Genomic DNA, 24725 nt, shown 5'->3' on the forward strand with positions numbered 1-24725 from the left:
AGTTTTCTGCCTACACTTATTCTCAGCTCCTTGGCTGCTTACGTGTTTCTGTCTTAACCACCACCCCAAGCAGTAAAGAAACTTCTCTGACAACTTTGGGAGGTTTTGTTTTGTTCTGTTTGTTTTGTTTTGTTTTGTTTTTAACTGTTACGCAGGAGAACTGGTCATCTTATTTTACAAGTATTGTATTTTCAGTTCCAATTACGGAGGGCTTTGCCACTTCCGAAAAATTATGAAATTTGTTCGCCTACATTTTCTTAAGCGTTATGGTTTTGACTGAGTCAAAGTTTGTCAGGATAAAATATTTGTGGATTAAACTTAGTTTTGCCCAGATGGCTTTCCAGTTGTGCTGATGATCCGTGCCAAATAATCGGGGTTTCCCTCATTGTTTCGAGGTGCGGCTTCTGTTGTATTTCAAGTTTATTTATGTATTTGTTTTTTTTTTTTATCAATACTTCCATTTCACCTCCCATGCTATCGGGTATAGTTATAGGCAGTCCACCCTGCCTTGTTATCATGTTCTTACAGTTGGGTTGGGTTAATCTTCTCTTACTTCACTGCTGATTTTTCTCCTCAGAAGTTGGCTTATCTTGTAAATTTTTATTTTTTAATCTTTATTTTTATTGTGTATGTATAGATGTGTTCTTGCTTGTATGCCAGTTCATGATGTGCATACAGTGCCTACAGAAGCCAGAAGAGTCTGACAGATCCCCTGGTACTAAAGTTTCAGACTCTTAAGAGCCGCCTTGTGGGTGCTCTGGTAGAACAGTCGGTGCTCCTAATTGCTGAGGCATTTCTGAGTATTAATGCACATATTTTACTAATAAACAAATAACATGGTTCATACTTTTATTGAGTTCATGCTGAATTTATAAAGCAACTGGAAGCCTGGCATGTTTTTGATTTCTCACATATTTCCATTTGTTAGAATCCTATTTTGCATGATTTGTTTCATAATTTTCATTTTAAAGTTATTACTATTGCAAGTGGGTCCTCAGATTTGCTATTACATCTTATATGTATAGAAATGTTGAGTATCATATGTTAATTTAATGTTTTAATGCCTTTTTAAAGTTATCTTAAATTTCTTTCATTTTTAATTTTTATTATTTTCTTTTATTGAAATACATTTTTTTTCTAACATAATGGATCCTTTTCATTTTCCCTCCCATCTGGATCCACCCCATTTCAGTCTCTCATTACAAAACAAAGAGGCTTCTAAGGAATGATAATAAAATAAGATACAATAAGATAAAACAAAAAAGTAACACATCAGAATTGAACAAAACAAACAGAAGGAAAAGAACCCAAGAAAAGGCACAAGAGACAGACAGACATCCACTTGTTCTCATCCTCTGGAATCCCATTTAAAAAAAAAACCTAAATTGGAAACCATAACATACACACAAAGGACACTCCTCTTCAGCAGGGTTCCCTGAGCATTGAGAGGAGGGATCTGATGGAGATATCCTGTTTAGGGCTGAGTGCTCCAAAGTCTCACACGCTGTGCATACTATCTGACTTCAAGTCTCTCTACATTTGTTCCCATTTGCTGCAGGAGGGAGCTTCTCTGATGATGGCTTAGCAAGGCACTGATCTATGAGTATAGAAGAATGTCCTTATGAGTCACTTGATTGCTGTGTTTCATTTTTGTTTTTAGACCAGTAGTATTTGATTTTACTCTAGAACCCTGGGCTATCTAGTCTCGGGTTCTTGGTCACCCAAGTAGTGTTGGGCCTGGGTTCCATCTTGTGGAGTGGGCCTTCAGCCAATTCAGAGAGTTGGCTACTCTCGCAAGCTTGGTGCCTTCATTTCCCTGGCATATCTTGCAGGCAGGACGCCATTCTTGACCAAAGGATTTGAAGCTGGGTTGGTGTCTACGGCTTTCCTCTTGTAGTGAGCAGAGTACTTAGCTGTACCTAAGATGCTAGAAAGTAGGGATGAAGGCTCTGTGTAGGCACCAGCTCAGCTTCTCAATGTTCCGTGAACTGTGTGTATTGAGTTCAGCAATGGGATCTAGCATTATTTCATATATAAGTTAAAAGTTAATGTCAATCTAAGTACAAATAAACATCAGAAAAATTTGTCTAATTATATCATGGGTGGGTAAAAGAATTATAAAATAAACATTCCAATTTTTAAAAGGTAATGTGGGGATGAAGAGATGGATTTATGGTTAGGATCACTGGCTTTTCTTCCAGAAGTTCCTGGCTTTTATTCCTAGCACCCACATAGAAGCTTATAGCGGTTTGTAGCAGATTATAACTTTATAACTTATAGGGAATATAGTTCGTAGGGGATCTGACACCTTCTTCTGTCCCTGCAGGCACAAATCACAAACATGATGTATAGATATACATGCAGGGGAAACAGCTACACACATTTTACAAAGGGACAAGTAACTAGGATGAATTGGAGTTCAGCAAACACATGAAAAACATCATAGCTTCAGTAGATCATAGTTCATAGCCAGCAGCAGTCAGTGGACATGCAGCAGCCTTCCAGTGGTTATAGCCACCAGTTGTCAAGTTGCTCTTCAAGATACCAGAGGCCCATTCGGAATCTGGATCACCTTTCTCTTCCTCCATCTTCCTTCCTTTTCCCTCTGTCCTCTCTCATGTCTCTAAAAATCTCTGCCCGCCTTCCTTTTCCACTGCCTAATCACATGGCTTCTTGTTGTATTAATATTTAAATTAATTGGGAGACAATTCTGCTACAATAACTGGACCAGATTTTGTGTATGTTTTTAAAGTCATATAATCAGAAAATCGTGGCTATTACTCTTTGCATTTTAGTTTACAAGCACTTAAACTTTCTCTAATTGTGTTAGCAGGCAAGACTCCTATATACACCAATCAATATGCCCCTCTTCTAGGGATAACGCCTGTACAATAAACCACTGATTTCACTTTAAAAGGTTTATACTAGCATATGTAATTCAGTGACTAGAGGCCTACATGCTTTGTAACATGAATGGCCTAATTTTCTCTTTAATTTTGAAGGGGAAATTTGTCTATTATCCATTTGCATGCCCATGGTTTGCTGAGGTAGCTAGGGTACTTGCAATATTCTCCAAGGAGTGTGACATCAGCAATGTAATCAAAGCTTGATGCAATCACCTTAAAACTACTGTTGACATTGCATAATGAGAAAATTAATAGCCTCATATCACATACCAGTGTTTGTATTGGTTTACCCTGGAAAACTAATCTTTGAGAATAACTCCTGTTAAATGGAGCCATCATCTAATTAAGTTTATAATGGCCTCCTCCTTCTCCTCCTTCATCTCCCTTCTCCTCTTCCTCTTCTCAATCTGTATTGCATACATCGGCAGAATTAGTTTACTAGGAGTTGCATAAGAAAATACAGAGTGATGGCTTTAACAATTTAGCTTTTCTCAGTTCTGAAGGCTGGAAGTCCAAATCTCAGAGTATCAGCCGGTTGAAATTCTTTTCATGGCTTGCCGTTAGACCTCCTATGGTTTTTGCCTGTGCAAATCTCTGACATGTCCAAATTTCTACTTATTAAAAAAGGTAAGTTAGGGGCCTCCCTGTGGCTTCATTTTAACATAATCACTTTTTTAAGGAGTCACAATCTGACTTTCGAGATATCAAGGTTTCAACATACAGATTTTAGGGAATGCAACCCAAGCTGCACTTTGAATGAGTTGTGATGGTGACCACCAACTCAGGATCCTCCTGAACTTGGCACTATTGATTTATAGGAGCTATCCCCAAGGGGAGGGCACTGCTTTGCTTTTCTGTTGCAGTAGCCTTCTGGATCTTTCCTACTTACCAGTTCTGGTTCCACGAGGTAGTGAACCAATATGGTGATTCTTCTCTGATCATCCATATTTCTGTCCACCGTATTTCTAGAGGTGGGGCTTATAAAGGAGTGAATCTACCATCAAGTCAGTGGGTCTGATTTGCAGAAATCCTTGTTTTGTTTCCACTTCGTTCAGATGTCCTTTAGACAAGCACTTTGCAGAGTTGCAGGATGAAGTTCTTCTGTGCCTTGTGTGTGTGTGTGTGTGTGTGTGTGTGTGTGTGTGTGTGTGTGATTTACAGCACTTAGTTGTGTTTTCCTTGGAGAGCTGTTCTGAAATTTGATTTCTTTCAGTCCATACACTAAACTCTTTTATGGTTATTGATATTGATATGTTTAGAGTTCTTCCAAAATATTTTATGCTACTTGTTAGATTATTGTAAGCATAGTAATTAACTAAATTTTTCTTTTTCGGTTTGAAAATTTTAAATATAGTGGTGTTTGAAATTGGGTATATATATATGTGTATATATACAATATTTTCTCTTTAGAAGGTTGTGAGTCCTTTCCAGTTAGTCAATGGGTTTAATCAGGCTCCTCTATGAAGTGGATGTAGTTTAAAAAGGATGCATGTTCTTGTGGAGGGATTTCTGGCACTTCCTAAGTTGTCACAATTAAGCCATTTTTAGAATAAATGGTTTTATACTACATGTTGATCTATCTTACAATAGCATACATAGCCAATATTTATACTAAGTAATACTTTACACTTGGTACAATGTTTTCTACCTTTCAAATAATTATGGTGGAGATTTCATAAGTTAGATTTTAACGTGTTTTTGCTGGAATTAGGAAAACACACAGTTTTTGAAATAAGAAGAGAACAGGAATGAATGAGGTTCAGTCAACCTGCTTTTAGCAGGTTTGCTTCAACAGAAGCAAAGTAAGGACAGATACTTCAGCCTGTTTGTTAAGACTTTGAGATGAACAGTGCAGACAGCAGGTTTGGATTGGTTGGTTTTTATTAACAGTCACGATTGCATGTGGGAAGAGTTTGACAGATCAAACAGAGGGATCCAAGCACACTCAGAGTTTTGACTAAACAGATACTATTACTATACTGCGCATCTGAAGCAAGCCTGATACTATCACCACAGGAACCACTGACCCCGAATCCTCCTGGGTCTACATCGTATACTAGTGTCATGACTCCAGCCTCCTTTAAGACTGACTATGAATGCCTCCACCCACACCTGACCCTCCAATTTTATCATATTCCTCAACAAGAAATATACTTGATTTTTTTCTTGATAAAGTGGAGTTATTATTGCAGAAATGAAAATTCAATGACCAACTTTAATTTTAAAACTAGAAAAGAGGGGAAATGTCATCAATAATGAACTTGGATAGAGTATTTACAATAACGAGGGTGAGTTCTTTTCAAAGGCAACATAGCCTATTTTGCAGGTATCTGTATATAAAAGTTGTCCTCTCTCAGGGTCAGGGAGCCAGGGTTGATGCAATGTTCTCCTTTGAAGTTCTGTCTCCACACTAATGGTGTTCAGGGCCCAAAGACTTCCAGGGCAGCTCCTCCCTGCTTCTCCTCTCAGACTTGGATCTCATTCCAGCTTAGGCTTCTCTTTTTCTTCTTCTATACCTAGAAAGAGAAGGAAAAAGCTTTATCTGCGCATCAGACGCAGACTTATGCCAGTCATGCTAATAGAATCTCTGGTCACTGCAGCTTCCTTGCACTCTTAACTTCTGTCCCTTCTCCTTACTAAGACGCCAGGTCATTTACAGTGTTCTCCAGAAATGCTGCCCTCAGTGACCTCTCTCCCCACCCTTTCCTAACAGGTCGAGACACAGTCAGCTCCTTGCGCTTCTGGGAGTAGGACCCTGAGGCAGCATGACTCCTGCTGAGGACACATTGCTTTGCATGATGGGTAACTCGAGCTGGATGGCTTCATAACCAGCCCCCAGAAGCAAGAGCTGTGTGGCTGATGCATTCAAACAGCTTCATTTATGTTACACTTCAGCCCTGTCCATTCTCATGGCCAGGATTCTGGGTTTCTAAAAGTCAAAGGAGTCTTTCTTTTTAAAATGTATTCTTTTTAAAAAGCTCACGAGGCCCTGTTTAGCCACCAGAGCTGTTTCTGCTCATACATATTTAACCCCATCCCTGGCCTGCCTCGTGCTAGAGAGCAAATTCACAGCCTCGCCCACTGTACCCTGGCTATTCTCTTGGCCCCATACTTGTGCATACTGAAACTCAAGTTCAGCTCTGCTTTTCCTGAAGCACTCGTATGGACTGCATCAGTAAGGCTCTGTCTATTGTCTGCAGTGTTAGCTGGTGATGGTCCATTTCCTGAAGATGAAATTATTCAGGCCATTCCTATAAGGTGTACTTAAATCCAGAAATTCCACTAGTTTAGTTGCCTTGCCTTGTCTTTCTTCCTTTCTTTTACCTCTACATAAACATTTTTCTAATCCTTTCCAAAGTTCCTAAATATTTTTCGTTTCAATAGCAATAATGAACAACAACAACAACAAAGAAACCTCTAAATGCTGTCTTTCTGGTCCTGTTAGCATTCTTTTATAAATATCTAGATCTCCAAGGGCAGAACCTTTAACGCTTTTGTTCCTAGTCACAGCCCTGGTGCTTTTTAGTGTGTATTTCATAGCAGCTAATCTTGTTAGATAATGAATACGCTTAGAGGAGGCTTCGAAAGCAGGACGAGCAGGAGAACACTAAGCAACATATAGGTTCCCACAATAAAAGCAAAGTCCAAGATCCGAGGCTTGCAGTTATTCTAGGCCACATGTTAGTGCTGCCCCTCCCCTACCAACTCCCACTCCCAACTAGCTTCATGGGGTCTGGAGCAGGCAGTGGGATGTGAGCAAGTGTTCTGAGAAGGTATCCTCTTTCTTGGTTGACTTTCACAGGGAAGGAACTATCAGAGATCTAAAACACTGTTTTCAAAATCCTTCTCACAGATCACATGAGGAAAACACCAGACCTGGCACTGAGAGCACGAGAAGAGAGGAGAAGGTTGACAGTAAGAATAGATGCTGTGTTTTCATTGGGTAGGTCCCCAAGGCAATGACAGTTAACATACAGGGTCTCTTCAGACAGCTCACACACCTGCATCTCCACTTCTGTCCTGTGTTTTCTATATAAGAGCCAAGAAGTTGGGGGTGGGTGGGATGCAAAGAGTTTACTTTTTCTCTTTAGTCTCTTTTCTCTAGAACGTTCTGCTGGTGAGTTGATGTGGAAGTAATGGTGGAATCTTCAACAGAGGACTGACTTGGAGGACTTGGGCTTCCCCAATGTAGGAAGGGAAATGGCTCCTCACAGATATAAGTTTTGTAACCATGAGGTAGAAGACAAAAAAAATCACAGAGCTATAAATGATGAAAGAACTGAATTCATTTCCACAAAAGAACAACAACAGAAAAACTAAAAACAAACAAATGAACAACAACAACAAAAAACAAAAACAGACAGACCCATCGAAGAGCTGAGGCAGGCTATACCTGTGGAACACAGGGGCCAAGACTGACCATGAAGAAGGTATCCAGACATATTCCAAAGCAGGGAGATTGTTTACAGTAGGGGGTACTGTTCAGAAAGGGCGAACCTGGTGTTTCTGCTATGAGGCTAGGCAACCTGGATGGACATTATGGAGAAGGGGCCTATTTCTCCACATGGAGGCCTGGGTCTAACTTCCTCCCCTGACCTCCTATTGGCTATTCTTTCTTCCCTTGTCTCTCTCTACCTTTCACTCTTGAGCAGTCTTCTTTCTGGCCTTAAAATCTGGCTCTGGTGAGAACAGTTGCCTTAGTCAGAGCTACTGGGGTTAGAAGAGTCTTCACTGAGGACACAAATGCTTCAGGTGTCATGGGTTGACTTGTACAATCACATGCCAAAGTACCCACAGTACTTCAAAATGTGTAAGAATGCCCAGGGTGTGGTCAGACATTTTTTTTCCTTAAGAAAATACTGCAGCAGAAGCCAGAATGAACAGCAGTCATCCATGCAAAACCTCTGAAAGATCATCTCTGATGGTGTGGGTCTCCTTGAATTGCAGAACTAGCATCGTCTTTGAGAGTTTTAGACCCCAATAAAGGACCAGCCTGGAAAAAGGCTCAAACACAGCATGAAATGAAGGACCAATGAGTCAAGGGCTTTCAGTCTTTAGTCCCTCTTTGGCTTCAGAGTACAGCCTACTCCCTACCATGATCCCTGCCCAGGATTTGGGGGACGTTGGAGCTTCTGTTCTCCAGGGGTTGGAAGCCAGGGCCCAGGCCCTCCTTGTGAGCCTTGGGGGCCACAGCATTCAGCCTAAGGGGATTATTCTCAAGTCTTTAAATGAAAGGAAATTTACCCTGATTGCATTCATATTTGCTTGGGAGCCATGATCCCTTCAGTCTCTTTCTTTTTTCCCATTTGGTAGGGGACCGCCCATTGTAGGTCTGCACTAGCATCATGTTTTAGAAGGAGGTAACTTTTGGTTCAGTTTTATAGGTTTACATGAACCTGGAGAACAATTTTGCTTTGGGATGAATTATGACCAAATCTTACCCATACATGGTTTATAGGTTTATATCATATGTAGGGACAATAATGTTGTTGTTGTTATAATTTTTCCAGAATTATTATTGCTATTATTATTGTTGTTGTTGTTATTATTCCAGAATGACTCTTTGAGGCCACAGGGATGAGGAGAATGTGTGAAAGACATTTATGATACGGGGACTATTACAGGATGAATTATTTAGAATCCTAAACTTGTGATGCTGATTCCTAATTCCCAGTGTCTCCAGATATAACTTTATTTGGATGAAGTCTTGACAAAGTTAACAAGAAGCCATTAGGGGGATTGTCATCAAATATGACTGCTGTCCTTCTGTACTGGCTAGTTTTGTGTCAACTTGACACAGCTGGAGTTATCACAGAAAAAGGAGCTTCAGTTGAGGAGATGCCTCCATGAGATCCAACTGTAAGGCATTTTCTCAATTAGTGATCAAGGGGGAAAGGCCCCTTGTGGCCATCTCTGGGCTGGTAATCTTGGTTCTATAAGAGAGCAGGCTGAGCAAGCTGGGGAAGCAAGCCAGTAAAGAACATCCCTCCATGGCCTCTGCATCAGCTCCTGCTTCCTGACCTGCTTGAGTTCCAGTCCTGACTTCCTTGGTGATGAACAGCAGTATGGAAGTGTAAGCTGAATAAACCCTTCCCTCCCCAATTTGCTTCTTGGTCATGATGTTTGTGCAGGAATAGAAACCCTGACTAAGACACCTTCTAAACAGCAAAACTGGAAGACCATGTCATATACAGGACATATACATCTTTGAGTATGAAGATGAGCAACTACTAGCCCAGGACAGCCTATGGCTGTCTTCCCCTTAACGATCTCATAAGGAACCAATCCTGACAAGACTTTGCTTTTGACCTTCTGACATCTGCTTATGACATTTAACCTGTTCCTATTGTTTAAGATGCCCACCTTGTGGTCTTTTGTTAGAGTAAACACAAACAGGTCTTACAACTCCACCTTACGTTAAATTTAGCTTGTTTTAAGGGCTTGTATTTCCCCCAAAACAGGCTCATTTTGTCTCATGGTGACATTCTGATCATTCACTAGAAGTGGCAGGGGATGAACCTTGTGTGGAGCCACTGGCTTTGCCAGCAACTGTTTGAATAGGTCAATTATAGGCCTCAGATACCTCTGCAAAGGAAAGGATAGGTTTAAATAATTTCCAAGATTCTTCCCCCAGCTGTAATGGTCTGCATTTTTTTTTCATGTTGAAGTGAATTAGGAAAGCAGACAGAAGTTACCTGCTTCTAAAACATGACTCTGAGACAGGCACATGAGCATCAGATGAAAACACACACACACACACACACACACACACACACACACACACACACACACTTGTGGGAAAGCCCTTGGGGGGAAGATGCTGGTTGGATACAAACAACAGCTTCTAGGGGCTCCACTACATAAATGTAGACCAAATTATTCTCTGTACGGAAACATGTTATCAAATGGTGACTGACTTTCATACATGCCCGGTAAAAAAAGGTAGAGACTACTTAGCCAGCACAGACAGTTAAAAACAAACAAGCAAGCAAGCAAGCAAGCACCATCATCATCAACAAAAATTTCAATGTAGCTATTCACTTTTAACTCCAATTCAAGGCCGCTGGCGAGCAGCATTTTGCAATCCAGATTGAATATTTACCAGTTCTGCCACTCAAGCCTTCTTCTCAAGGCAGCAGCAGAGTTATGGTCAAATGTCTCCAGAATTGAGGACATCAAGGGGACAGAGGAAGCCAGAAGTTTTTTCCCTGGGTTGCACATAAAAGCTTAAATCTAACTGCAGCCATTCTCTGAAGAAGGTAAGGGAAGTTTGTATTTTATTTCAAAAAAAAATTTTTTTTAAGTGCACCACACAATTTTATAATTTAAGAGAGAAAGATTATTGCTTCTGTTGAATAAGGTATGTGTGTGGGGGGGTGGGCGGGGGACATCATGAACAGATTAATGTCTGGTTCTCCAAGCTGTGGCCTGAATAGATTAAAACTGGGGTCATTTAGCATTGGCTGACATGTTGAGTCACGCAGTCTCCGAAGAAGCACACACAAAACCAGTCTGCTTCCGTGACTGTTGCGGCAACCACTTTATTAGTCAAGTGCACTGAGGTCCTGCACAATGACTGGTCCTCAGTCGGTGCTCAGCATTAGTGGATCACAGTTCACTTATAGGTGATAGCCAGAATGATGGACTATGTCCGTGGCGATGCCCAGATCTCTCTGAAAGCCCCATATGTCCGATTCAGATCACCACACGTTCAAGCTCTCGCCTTCCCACCTTCCAGCATGAATGTATCTTTACATAGATTTTGGACAGGTTTGGCACAGCTTAGAGAAGATTGGGTGTCTTGACAAGAAGGAGCCTTTGCTATAAATAGAAACAAAGGAGAAACCAAGTCAAAGGTTACGGGAGCTTTAGCAGCCATGAAATATACTGCTTCTTTCTGTGACCTTCCACTCCGGCAAAGGGCAGCCACCTGCAGTGTTTATAGTTTTGGCTTCATGGTCATAAGATTCCTTTGAGCCTACCGCACCCATGAAAAGATGACATAAAAAATGAGATCTGCTGATTTTTAATGAAGCTCGTTGGATAACTTACTACTTAATTTAGGATCTGTTCGCCACAGCAGAATTCTGGTGATCTTAGCTGGCTTCGCTTTTGCTCCCCCGTCAACACTATATATATTTTTTCTATATAATTTTATGAGCATGCTTCTTTTATCTTTAGGTTTGCATGTTTTACTACCTAATAAGAGCAAGTGAGAAATAAACCTTTCAGGTGACACTGGCAGCAGCTCCTAAATTAATGCTGCAATAAAAAAATGACGCTTCTGCAGAGAAAGCCCGTGTGGAAGACTGAAGAGCTGCTGCAGACGTTCCCCTCAGCCAAGGCTCTCGCAGGCAGCGCTACTGTTGCTTTGTGTGCCCTGAACGATACTCACTTCTCTGTGTATCCCAGATATAGCTGTTTAGTACTTCTCCAAGCAGGTACAGGAAATTCATTAGGATGGTTGTTGACCCAAAGAAGATGATCCTGGCTCCTGAGCCAATATGTTCCAGGAAAGGGTACACCCACATGCCGGTGACATGATGTATCCAGCACACCCTGCATCGGAATTAGGAAAGAGACGATAGAGTCACATCCATGACAGATGTCAAAGCCGTGGTGTTGCAAATGCAGCTCTATCACATCAGCAAGGACCTCCTGTCTATCCACACTTAGTCTGTTAACGTCTTGTATGATTCTAGGGTAGCTACAAGTTAGGAGTGAAACTGTCCATCAGCACTAACCCAACAACTACTTCCTTCCCTTTGCCATTCTCTGCTGTGTCTTATTTGTCCCAGGAACGGTGTCAGGATACCACACTGTACTGAATGACACATCTACCTGTCTCCTCCTTCCTGGCACTGTCTTCTTGTCTTTAATGACACTTAAAAGGTTTTGGTCAGGAACTAGAAACTGCCAGGCGATTTAATACTGTTATACAATCTTTTTAATCTCTTCTTTTTACAATGGAACAATGTAGCATTATGCAATCACCCTATACTGAAGCTGTCAGTATATGCCAGCTTTCTTGTCATGCTGCCTTTCAGTGAAACAGGAACATGGTCTGCGTGTGCTGGAGCCAGAGCCCCATCACTCTGCAGACCCAGGCTTCCTGCTTCTCTGATCCTCAGATTGGCTTCCCTTCTAAACACCTGTGCGTGCTCACTTGTAACCGTCTGGTTTCTGGGCTGGCTGTTTCTGGCTCTATGGGAAGACCAACACTAAGTAACATTGCTTCCCAGAGCTTAGTTACAGTGGCCGCTTCACTCTTAGTCTTGGCATGGCTGCTGGTAGCTGTTTTCTGTATTATTTGGGGTTCACATCTTTACTTAAGAGTACCAGTTTTGGTGAGTAAAATAGAAATAACTATTACACTGGGAAATAAGGTTACTTTCTAGACCTTAGTGTTTGGGGTTGGTCATTTTGCTTTCTTTATGGTTCCATTCTTTTTATATATATTTTTTATTAGGTATTTTCCTCATTTACATTTCCAATGCTATCCCAAAAGTCCCCCATACCCCCCCCCACTCCCCTACCCACCCAATCCCACTTTTTGGCCCTGGCGTTCCCCTGTACTGGGGCATATAAAGTTTGCAAGTCCAATGGGCCTCTCTTTCCAATGATGGCTGACTAGGCCATAAGAACCTAAGCAAAGGCTTCATTAAGGCAGGAAGACATGAGTCTTCACTACAGAGCTTGCTTTATCTACGTGATGAAGCCCAATGACCATGGCGGTGAAACTTGTTCTGGCGGTGATTCTGAAAGCATTTCAGTTTTTAAATGACAAAGCACAAAGCTGCAAAGCGAAAATCATACAGGAATATATTTACATGCATGCACACATGCACAGCACATTCATGGTATTAAAAGGTTGTGGTTTACAATTTTACTTGTATGTTTATCTCCAGAATAATTGAGAGTGGAGACTGTAACACATCAATGCACTAGCAGCCAAACGTTCGAAATAACCCATGCCCATCAAAAGCGGAACGAATGCACAAAGAGCTGTATACAATACACAATGGGACATCATTTTGTACAGGGGAGAATAAAACTTTAGTACACACTACAACATACTGAACCTTGAAAACATAATAAAGGAAGTCAAACATGGGACAACTTCCGGTAATTCCATTCATATGAGGCACTTAAACAAGCAAACTGAGAGACATTCTCTGTCAAAAATGTCCCCCCAAACCCAGGTATTGAAAGCATAGTCCTCAAAGCAGCAGCATCCTGTGGTGGGGTCTTTGGTGGTGATTGGATCCTGAGGATGTTGAGCTTGTCAGTGGAGCAATGTAAGCCATTGCTGCACTCCTACGTTAACTGGCTATTGGGAAGTTGCGGGGCTGTAAGGCTGTAAGGCTATGTAGAGAGATCAGGCTGTTGGGGCCTGCTTTTGAAGGCCACCCTTTCACCCCGCTCCTTCCAGTCCCCATGAGATGAACACCTGTCCCATTCTGCTTGCGTCTTCATGAGAGCTGCCAGGGCGGCTGGCTGCAGACAGAAACCTTTGATACGGTGATGGAAAAGAAGCCTTTCCTCCTTCTGAACTGTTTCTCTTAAGAGTTTTTGTTTGTTTTGTTGGTTTTGTTTTGTTTGTAACAGCAATGGAAAGCTGACTAATATATAAGGCACTGAAGGGAATGGAGGAAGAGGGAGTTTGTGTTGATGTTGAAATATTTGAAGGTTAGACATCGTAACTGTACCACCTAAGCATACATCTACTAATTGTTAATAATTTCCATGGTATTGACATACTCAAGCCAAAATATTTCTGTTAAAAATTATCACACATGCACTAAAAGTCAATTAAATGATTCCTAATGATACACTGCTATACTCATAACCAAAGCCTAGCCTGATAGTCATGAGAGGTTTAGATGCAGAGACCCACAGCCAACCATTAGGTGGAGCTTGAGGAACCCTGGAGAAGAGGGCACCAGAAGGGTCAAGAACACCACAAGAATATGGCCCATAGAATCAACTAACCAAGGCTCATATCAGCTCACAGAAACTGAAACAACCAGGGAGCCTGTAAGGGTCTGAGCTAAGTCCTCTGGCTATATCTCATGGCTGTGTCGCTTGGAACTCATTTCACAGCTAGAGAAGTGTAACAGTGGGCTCATGATCATGAAATCCACTGGTTTTACCCTGTTCCCCATCATCCTGAAGCAGCTGGTCTGATAGAAAGATGGAATGGCCTTTTGAAGATGCAGTTACAGCGCTAGTTAGGTGGCAACAGCAATGGAGGGCTGGGGCAGAGTTCTTCAGAAGGCAGTATATGCTTTGAATCAGCGTTTGATATATGGTACAGTTTCCCCCATAGCCAGGATCCATGGGTCCAGGAATCAAGGGGTGGAGAAGGGAATAGTTCTATTCACTATCGCTCCTAGTGACCCACTAGGAAATTTTTTTGCTTCCTGTTCCCAAAACTCTAGGTTCTGCTGTCCTAGAAGTTTGGTTCCAGATGGGGGAGTGTTCCTACCACGAGCCACAACAAATATTCCATTGAACTGGAAGCTCAGACTTCCCCCTGGTCATTTTGGGCTTCTAATGCCCTTAAACCAACAGGCTAAGAAAGGAATAACAGTGTTAGGAGGGGTGATAGATCCAGATTACCATGGGGAAGTTGGATTGCCTCCCCACAACGGAGGTAAGCAAGATTATGTCTGCAGTGCAGGAGATAACTTAGAGCATCTCTTAGTACTAGCATGTTCTGTGATTAAAGTCAATCAGAAATTGCAACAGCCTAATCCAAGCAGGGTGACAAAGAACACAGACCTATCAGGAATGAAGGTATGGGTCAACCCTCCAGGAAAAGAGCCAAGACCTGCTGAGGTGCATGCCGAGGGTGAAGGAAATACAGAATGGGTAGTAGAGGAAGATAGTTACAAATACCAATTAAGGCCACGTAACCAGTTGCAGAAATGAGAATTATAAAGTAATATGAGTGCTTCTGTCTTATTTTGCTAAGAATACATTTGTCTTTCTTCCAATTTCTTTAACATCAGTTGGTATTTAAGTTGAGACACTAAAAGAATGTTCCCAAGGGACATTTTCCATTGTAAATTTACAAACGTGTTTGCGATTGTATGAGGAACAGTTATATCACGTCAGGCGTATTCATGACATGGTTATTGTTTCATGTGGACATGAGATATTATTATTTGTTCCAAGTTGACAAGGGATGGATTGTAATGGCTATTCCTGGTTGTCAACTTGACTATATCTGGAATGAACTACAATCCAGAATTGGAAGGTTCACCAGTGATCCTAATCTGGATGCTGGGAGATAGAAGTTTCTGACCTGGATCTTGGCATGGAAATCTTGAGGCATAGTGGCTATGAATTTCAGAAGATTAAGACAGGGAGATCTCTTAGTTCAAGATCATCTGGGATTAAAGGTGAGCTGGCACACACCTTTCATCTGGGCTACACCTTCTGCTGGAGATCTACATAAGGACATTGGAAGAAGGAAGATTTACTCTCTCTCTTCTTCACCTGCTTGCCTGTGGAACTGAGAAACTGCTAGAACCTTGGACTTCCATTCACAGCTGCTGCTGCCCATTGTTGGGAGTTGGACTTCAGACTGTAAGTCATCAACAAATTCCCTTACTATACAGAGACTACCCATAAGTTCTGTGACTCTACAGAACCCTGACCAATACAGAAGTTGGTTGTGTTCATGTGGGACTAACAGTGGGAACAGGGGCTGGCTTTTGGGACCCCTTTTCTCCTACTGGATTGTCTCATGCAGCCTTGGTAAGAGGGCCTACGTCTTGTCTCATTATAGCTTGTTATGCTCTGGCTGATACCTCTGGAAAGCCTGTTCTTTTCTGAAGGGAAACAGAGGAGGAATGGATGTAGGGGAGAGGGAAGAGGGGAGAGAAGAGGGAGAGAGAGAAGTGGGGGAAGGGGAAACTGGTCAGGATATATGAAACATTGGCAAAAATATTTTTTTTTTATAAGCAGAAGCACTGGTAGAGACCAATGGAAATTTAATTGTTGGAATGCGACTGTGGAGTTTGATATGACTTGTTCTGGTAGTTCGTAAATCGCTGGCAGTAGGACGTGTTGGGCAGCTACCAAGTGGTGTCCACATAGGAAATATGCCACAGACCCTCAACCTAATGTTATCAAATAGTCAATTAGTTTTACAAACCTACTACAAAATTGTGACCTGACTTACTGTGAAACGCTTTCCTCCATTATACAAACTGGCATGCAATTCAACTATGAATGCTACATATACTCTGCATACCTGTTCCTGCTACTCTGCTGGCCTTTGGTGCACTGGGCCTTTCATTTGCTGCTCTTAGGGTCTGCTGCCAAGCCCAGGGTCTGCTCCTCAGAAAATGTAATGCACGTTTGATCTCCACGGAACCAACATATAATGCCAACCGATGTAACAGCCTATGTGTCTTTAGGTAACTTCTAAATATATGTCTCCAGACTGGATCTTCCCTCAAATATTAGAATTCCAAGACGAGTTACCACGTCCCCACCACCTTGGACAAATGACAGTTCAGACTTGAGTTTTCCATGCCTCATCCTGTCATCTCTTCACTCTGACTCCTGTGCAGTCAGCCTGCCCATAGTGCTGTCCCATGCATGGTCTGTCATCTGGTATTTACCTGATACAACCCTCTGCAAGGGTTATTTAACCCCATTAACATCGGAAAGCTAATAACATCTGAAAAGACTGGGAAAGCCAGGAACAGAATGCAGAGTTGATTTCCCTTTAAAACAATTTACTTATTTGGTGATAAATTCACACATGTATATAATTTATTGTAATCACATCCTCCCCACAATAATTACTCTTTTTTAACCCCTTCCATTCTTTCTGGACCTTTTGTTCCCATCAAGTCCCATTCGTCCTTTTATGTCTCATTTCTCCGTTTATGTTGAGTGATTAGGATTGCTTGCATGAACGTGTGTGTGTATGTGTGTGTGTGTGTATGGTGGTGGTGGGGGGAGTTTGCTGGTGCATGGAGACCTTAACAGTGGCTACAGAAAACCCACCCTCTACCCCCCCATCAGCAACCCAATTAGGAGTGGGGCCCCCAGAGCCCCTCTCCCACCCATCCTTGATCTCCTTTTTGTTGTCTGGACTTGCTTTCCCTAAGGCACACGGTATTGTCTCAAAATATTCATATTTCTCTGCTCTCTTTTTTTTTTGACTTTGTAGGTCATCAAATCATTCCAGATACAGATGCAGAAGTCCTGTTATTTGGGCTTACACCTGGATTAGTGTGAATGATGTATCCCCTTGTTCTAACAGGTTGTGATTTCATCATTTGCTTCCTTGATATTATCACAGTTAAATTCTCTGCACAAAGATGACTCATGGCCTTGCTCATCTGTGAGTCGGGAGTTCTTAGTTCTTGGTTCGCTTTCAATTGCTGTCTCATTTTTTAAGTTTTCTCATCTAAGTGCCCAAATATCTATGCTTAAGGCAACAACAACTTATGTTAAAGATTTTTATCCGCTGAAATCGACAACCATGGTGAATGTGTGTGTGCATGCATGCATGTGTATATCTATCTATGTACACATATGTGCATATTAATTAGCATTATAAGACTTCTGAATTATGCATTGTATTACATATACTTCTAATGCATTTATTTGAAACTTACAAGTTAAAAAACTGATGTTTATCTGTGACTTCCATCTGAGCACTTTGCAGAGACCCAGCAGTAAATGAGGCAGAGGAGATGCCTGTCCTTGTGAGCACAGTCTAGTGAGAGGCCAAGCAATTACAAGAGCACTTGCAAGTCAGGGCACAATTTCAAAGGTCAGGAGCTAGAGAGATGGCTCTGCTGTTAACGGCTAAGACTCAGCACAATGACAAAGGCCAGGAGAGGAGTGCTGTGGGTCATAGGGATTATTCTCTGCTGTTGAAAAGATTGCTTATGTACGACTAGTCATCCTTGTGAATTCTCTTCTGTATTCAACTCTCTTTCAAGCCTTTCTTCATAGCCGATATGTTCAAATGACTTTCATCAATGTGCAATAAAAATGCTTTCAACAATTTCATAACCATTGTTCTTTGTCTCTCCTTCTATCCAAGGCAAATTCATAACTGGTGAATACTTACTAACTTCCTGTCCTTACTTTGTATTGTTCCTCTGCTAACATAACTTAATGCTTTTAGAAATATGTTTTACACACACACACACAGAATTTTTAAATATTCCTTATTTTATTTATTTTATGTGCTTGAGTATTTTGCCTAAATATATGTCTGTGCACCATGTGTGTACAGTGCTAGAAGAGGTCATCAAACCCCTGGAACTGGTGTTACACATAGTGGTGAGCTGCTATGTGGATGCTACAAATTGAACATGGGTCTTCTGGAAAAGTGCACTTACCCATTGAGCCATTTCTCCAGTCCCTAAGCTTCATTCTTGATGTCCCAATACAGCATGCTTGCTGGTTTGATCACCATTTCTCTTTCCTTTTGTCCCCTGACAAACTGACTATTCTTTTTCTCTCTCTGTAAATTCATTCAGTATTCTACCATTAAATATGGACTTCACGGTTTTACTTTCAGTGTAATGATGGTTGGTTTGCAGGCATGTAAGTGCAACATGTGCTTGTCTGGGGCCTTCAGAGGCCAGAAGAAGATCTTAGACTCATTGGACCAGTGTTATAGAGGTTCTGAGTCACGAAGTGCATGCTGGGAACTGAACCTAGGTCCACTGCTACAGCAGTCAGCTCTTTTACCCACTGAGCCATTTCTTCAGGCCTGGACACCCCTTGAAGCTTAGTTTATAATTGCCTCTTTAATGCTATGCATTCTGTTGATAAATCCATGGCTGTGGCTTCCCACCTATCACACACATAGATATTTCACAAACTTGTTTCCCTACCTAGTTCTCTCTTCTGTGCTCTAGAAAATAGTCTCAGATCCCAAAGCAAGTCACTTTGTAAATCTTAACTCTGATTCCAACTCGGTCTGTCTGCAGCCGAAGTTCTTCCTATTTCTGGACAGACCTCCCGAATTCCTCAACTCTGAGACTGGTTCCCTTTTGCAACTCATACCCCTGTGTACGTCTCCCCCTTTCATCATGCATGGTCTGATGGAGGTTACCTCAACCATCTCTGCAACACGTTGATTTGTTTTCATATCTATCACCATTTTAATTTGTGTGAAGATTTCTCCCTCCAGAAACTGCAAGTTTCTACATTGGGCTTCTCTTTTCTCCCCTACTTTTCTAATTGTCACAGTGGGCAACATGACTTTTCTTACCACAAATATGAGCGCATTGACCTTTAACCCTATGGTCAATGGTCCTCGATTCATATCTTTGTCATGCACAGCAAGTGTAGACACCTGATTCACAATGGCCTCTACTTGTCTGTTTCCTTCTCTTTGACTCCTTTCTCCTGCTGCTCTGTGGAGTCTAGCTACACTGAATTTCATCTGGTCCCCTGATTTTCCACGTTCTTTCTTGCCATGTGGATTTTCATGTGAGCCTCTTCCTACCTATGCTGGTAGTTACCCATGTCAAGGACTAGTGAACTTGTATTTATCTTCAGATATCCTAGTTCTGTGATAAATAAGCAGCCATTACTTTACTCAGGAAAGTCTCCTCTCCCACCCCAACCCGTCAGGTTGATTCAAATACAGTAAGTTCCTAGAGAACACAGTTTTGTTTTTTGTTTTGTTTTGTTTTGTTTTGTTTTAAGCTCTTTTATTAGTGCTTAAACTTGAGTCCTAACTTTACTTGAAGCAGAGCACACATTTTGTGAGGCGAGAAGTTGTATCTGTCCTTATCCTCCTTTGTCACCTTAGCAGTTCCCAACATGCTTGTTATACTGCAGGCACCTGACTGCAAGTCTCAGCTGTGCCGGATGAGGAACACTTAGTTGAATAAAGACGGGAGGAAAGAACTTTTTAGCTAAAAGGACTATCCAAAGACCCAAGAAAAAGGGAACAGTCTAAGATAGTTATTATTATTATTATTATTTTTGCTGAGATCAGGGAGGGGCACAGGAGGGGGTTGGTGTAAAACTGTGGGTGGTGGTCTTCTTTTTTTTTTTTTTCAATTTTTTATTAGGTATTTCGCTCATTTACATTTGCAATGCTATACCAAAAGTCCCCCATAGCCACCCACCCCCTCTCCCCTACCCACCCACTCCCCTTTTATGGCCCTGGCGTTCCCCTGTACTGGGGCATATAAAGTTTGCGTGTCCAATGGGCCTCTCTTTCCAGTGATGGCCGACTAGGCCATCTTTTGATGCATATGCAGCTAGAGTCAAGAGCTCCGGGGTACTGGTTAGTTCATAATGTTGTTCCACCTATAGGGTTGCAGATCCCTTTAGCTTCTTTGGTACTTTCTCTAGCTCCTTCATTGGGGGCCATGTGGTCCATCCAATAGCCGACTGTGAGCATCCACTTCTATGTTTGCTAGGCCCAGGCATACTCTGACAAGAGACAGCTATATCAGGGTCCTTTCAGCATAATCTTGCTAGTGTATGCAATGGTGTCAGCATTTGGAAGCTGATTATGGGATGGATCCCCGGATATGCTAGTGTCTACATGGTCCATCCTTTTATCTCAGCTCCAAACTTTGTCTCTGTAACTCCTTCCAAGGGTGTTTTGTTCCCACTTCTAAGGAGGGGCATAGTGTTCACACTTCAGTCTTCATTTTTCTTGAGTTTCATGTGTTTAGGAAATTGTATCTTATATCTTGGGTATCTTAGGTTTTGGGCTAATATCCACTTATCAGTGAGTACATATTGTGTGAGTTCCTTTGTGAATGTGTTACCTCACTCAGGATGATGCCCTCCAGGTCCATCCATTTGGCTAGGAATTTCATAAATTCATTCTTTTTAATAGCTGAGTAGTACTCCATTGTGTAGATGTACCACATTTTCTGTATCCATTCCTCTGTTGAGGTGGTGGTCTTCTTAAATTATTCAAAAGTTAGATTCTATCAAATGTGGCAAGCAAGAAGTCTTTGAAGCACATTAAATAAATGTGGACAGATGGAACTGAAAGCCAGTTCTATCCGGAATAGTGGTGGCCTAGACGGAAATGGTACCAATGGAAATGAAAATTTAATGGGCAGTTTCAATGTATATATATTATAATATATATGTATATATATTATATAATCAGTATCTATCAAGGTGTAGGTCAAAAGTGGTGACATGCTGGAGATGGTAGTGAGGAGTAATTATTACACATTTAGGAAATTTGTGAGCCAGTTACATGGTTGCTTTCATTCAACCATAGTGAGGCTGTTTACACAAGGGCAAGCACTACATCAGGAGTTCTTTCCCCAGTTCCCTGAAGCACTGGTTGTTCAGTATTTGCCAATAACCACCAGTCACAAACATTTAAAACAAAACACAAGATATCAGAAGAAAAGAGCCAGATGGACTTACTTACATTTGATGATCTAAACTGGCTTGCAAAAAAGAAGTTTCAGTCATAAGGAGATGCATGTGTGACCAACACACACACACACACACACACACACACACACACACACACATCCTGGCTAGGTCATGACACATAATGTGGTTTTTCAATTCATAGTAAAAATTAAATATAAAAAAGTACTGTTTTTGGAAATAGGATGAGAGGACTTGGTGATTGACTGGGCTTATGTGTGAAGCCTGTGAGGTGAGTTAAGGATTAATCATAGATTCCTGGCTTGGTGAGCCAGGCAGAGAGGGTTGCCGTTTCCTGAGATGGGAAATAATGCCGTGAGGATGCTGCCTTCAGGGGATGAGGATTTTGTCGGGACATGCTCGGTTTGAGGTAACCAGATGATGTACAAGGGGAGTCCTGAAGGCCTTTGGTTACATGGGGCAGAAGTGGCTACACTGACATCACGATGATAGTGGGAACTCAGAATGGACTGTGACCATCTTTATGAGAGTGCATAATAAAACTTCAGGAAAAGGGTTCATGGAAGAGCTCCAAAAGGGTTATGTTTCAAGGGGAAGATAAGAAAATGAGGCTAAACAGATGAACCACGAAATGTGGGCCAGGGATATGGATACAAGAACAGGTGTGTGGTTTCCTAAAGCCAGGGAGTGGTTCAAAGGCACTGTGCCTATTAACATAGAAGCTGAGAATCAAGAGTTACTTGGAAACTGGCTTTCCATTTGTAAAGTGCAAGGAAGAACATTTTCAAATTCTGTGTGTGTGTGTGTGTGTGTGTGTGTGTGTGTGTGTGTGTATGATCCACTTTGGATAGTGACTGCATATCGCATATTGATGAAGAGTTAAAACAAACTGACCTCAAATTTAGTACTTCACTTGGGCACTTGAACAAAGATCTTCTTGCCACAAAGATCATGAGCTGGGGCAGTGACAAGAGTGAGGTTCACATGTCAGCCCTTCCTTTTCTGGCTGTTATCCTTATTTATCCTAAATGGACACAGTAGCTATTGTACCATCAGGAGCCTTTTTAGTTTTCTGATTATTTAAGAAGATTAAAAGGTTACTATTCAAATTTAGATAACTTGAAAGTGACTTGAAAGTTAGGCTTTTGCTATTCCTGTAGCCAAGAATGACTCCCAGTGGAGAGATAAGGATAGCAACCTAACCACAAAACTTTATATCCAAAATGTGTCCTGCCTACAAGATGTGCAGGAACAAAGAGTAGAGATGGAGGGAAAGGCCAGCCAATGACTAGCCCAAATTGAGACCTATCCCATGGGCAAGAATCAATCCCTTATACTATTGATACTCTGTTATGCTTGCAGACCGGAGCCTAGCATAACTGCCCTCAGAGGGAGTCTACCCAGAAGCCAATGGAAAGAGATGCAGAGACTCAGAGTCAAACATTAGGTGGAGCTCGGGGAGTCTCATGGAAGAGTTGGGGGAAGGATTGAGAGACCCATTGAGAACAGGGACTCCACATAATGACCAACAGAGTTAACTAACCTGAACCTTTGTGGGCACCCAGAGACTGTACTACCAACCAAAGAGAGAGCATGGGCTGCACCTAGGCCCCTGCACACATGTGATAGATGTGCAGCTTGGTCTTCATGCAGGTCCCCAACAACTGGAGCAGGGGCTGTCTCTGATTCTGATGAAGAGGGAGGAATGGGAGATGGAATCTGTGAGAGGGGATACTGGGAGGAGGGGGTGCTGATATTGGGATGTAAAGTGAATAAATAAAAAAATAAAAAGAAAGAGGCTTTTAGCTTGTAAGACACACATATAGACTTATGTGCTATAGTGGTGTGTAGCCAGCTACACTTGGAAGGGTAGCGACTATGCTTTATGGAAGCCCTTCTTTAGTGGAAGGTGTTCTGTTTATATCATTTTTACGGAGGAGAATGCTGAGGCCCAGGAGGTTGAGCAGTGGAGAAGCTGGGACACCACCTCAGAAGTTCAGTTCTTAACTTGCTTAGCTGGCTCGGCTACTGCTCCAGAGGTTAGCCTCTGACGGATGGGAACAGGATCCTGGAAAGCCTTTAATATGCTTAGAAACCAAAAATGGTTTAGGCATGAAATCTCTCTATAAAGTTTTCCCCCTCTTAATATAAAGGCAACTCACATGATCATTATGGAAATCGTGTGAGATGTAGAAATGTTGCAAAAATGCAAGATAAATCACTTTTAGTGAAGTTTTAACACAAGATTGGATGTCTTATAAAACTCAAGGATCACATTTTATGACTTCCTTTGAGGAGAGGGGAAACCACCGTGGGGATAAAACGCTCCTTTGGAGGAGGCCATGACTTATCTCTTAAGAAACAGTTATACCATATGTGTACTTAACCTATAAGGACTCTATTCTTGCCAGGCAACAGCCTGAGTCCTGGATAGCATAGAGTATGGACACCAGCATCTTGACCCATTGCATCGCTTAACCCTCTGATGCTTCTGATGGCACTTCACAGGCAAGTCTATCTGCTCACGTGTTGACTGAACTGCCTGTAGATATGGTTAACTCAAGTACTATTTTGAAGGCTCCGTGGACTTTCTGCCCAGTACTGACTCCACAAGGACCTGATTTATTGCTGGAAGTTTCTTTTTTGTTGTGGTGGTGGTTGTTCATGGACTCAGTCATTTGTTTAGCCCATGAGTCTCCACTTGTGGGGTAAACAATAGTGGGTACGTAGGTGTAGTTATGAGATCGTGATGTGGTGAGTTTGCCTAGACTTGCTATTGAATAGGTAGCAGAGACTCAGATTCTGAAAAGATTCTTGCTTACATGGAAAATGGGCTCAAACGTTTTCTAATTCTAGGTATTAGCAGTGCTAGAAAATGCATCTGTTTGCAAACACCATGCAGAGTTATGTTGAAATACAATTTAGCTTACAAATAGAACTGCTGAAGCCTAATGTAATGTTATACATTAGGTGGTCATATCTTAAGACATAGTCATAATTTATTATTCACTAGAGATTTCTTAGTTATTTTCAGTGAAGCTAGTCCCACAGATCCCGAGTAGGCTTTCTGGGTGTGTGTGCCACGTGTCACACTGTACTCAGGGCTCTGAAGGGTCCTAGACTTGAATTAATGATCCACAGTCACCATTTTTTAATTGTTAATCATTTATTTTAACAAAGGGCCCTCCTAATATCTTTCATTTGGGTCTCACAAGTTACATAGCCCTGTGTATGTAGCTAAGTCTTTAATACTTTGGGAAAACTTCTAGTTCATTCATCTATTCTTGAATCACCTTGAACATTAGGGAATGTTTTTGATCCCGTTTCCAGGTTAGTAGGGTAGTTTCAACACTGGCTGAAAATATGATCTAAACTATGTGAATGAGGTAGAAGTTGACAGCAAGAACAGAGAACACAGCAGAGATAGAGGACTAAGTACATAAT

General features: G+C 41.7%; 1 protein-coding gene across 7 annotated transcripts in view; it reads right to left on the bottom strand.

The window, feature by feature from the left end:
- Nucleotides 1–4769: 4769 nt before the first annotated feature.
- The window catches only part of Aig1 (androgen-induced 1), a 221985-nt gene continuing 202029 nt past the window's right edge, over nucleotides 4770–24725 (bottom strand). For 4 of the 7 annotated variants that reach the window (XR_003948769.1, XM_030245215.1, XM_006512812.3 and 1 more), the window contains 2 exons: nucleotides 11302–11465; nucleotides 10423–10727 (listed from right to left, as the gene is read on the bottom strand). Coding sequence is in view for 6 of the 7 variants with exons in the window: in XM_030245215.1 (XP_030101075.1) it covers nucleotides 10618–10727; nucleotides 11302–11465 (274 nt within the window). In the remaining variant the exon portion in view is untranslated. Of the gene's footprint in view, nucleotides 5423–10166; nucleotides 10728–11301; nucleotides 11466–24725 lie in introns of those variants that run through there. The other 3 variants (XM_030245214.1, NM_001347362.1, NM_025446.4) reach the window with 2 other exon arrangements.

Source organism: Mus musculus, chromosome 10, assembly GCF_000001635.26.
Source record: "Mus musculus strain C57BL/6J chromosome 10, GRCm38.p6 C57BL/6J".
NCBI lineage: Eukaryota > Metazoa > Chordata > Mammalia > Rodentia > Muridae > Mus > Mus musculus.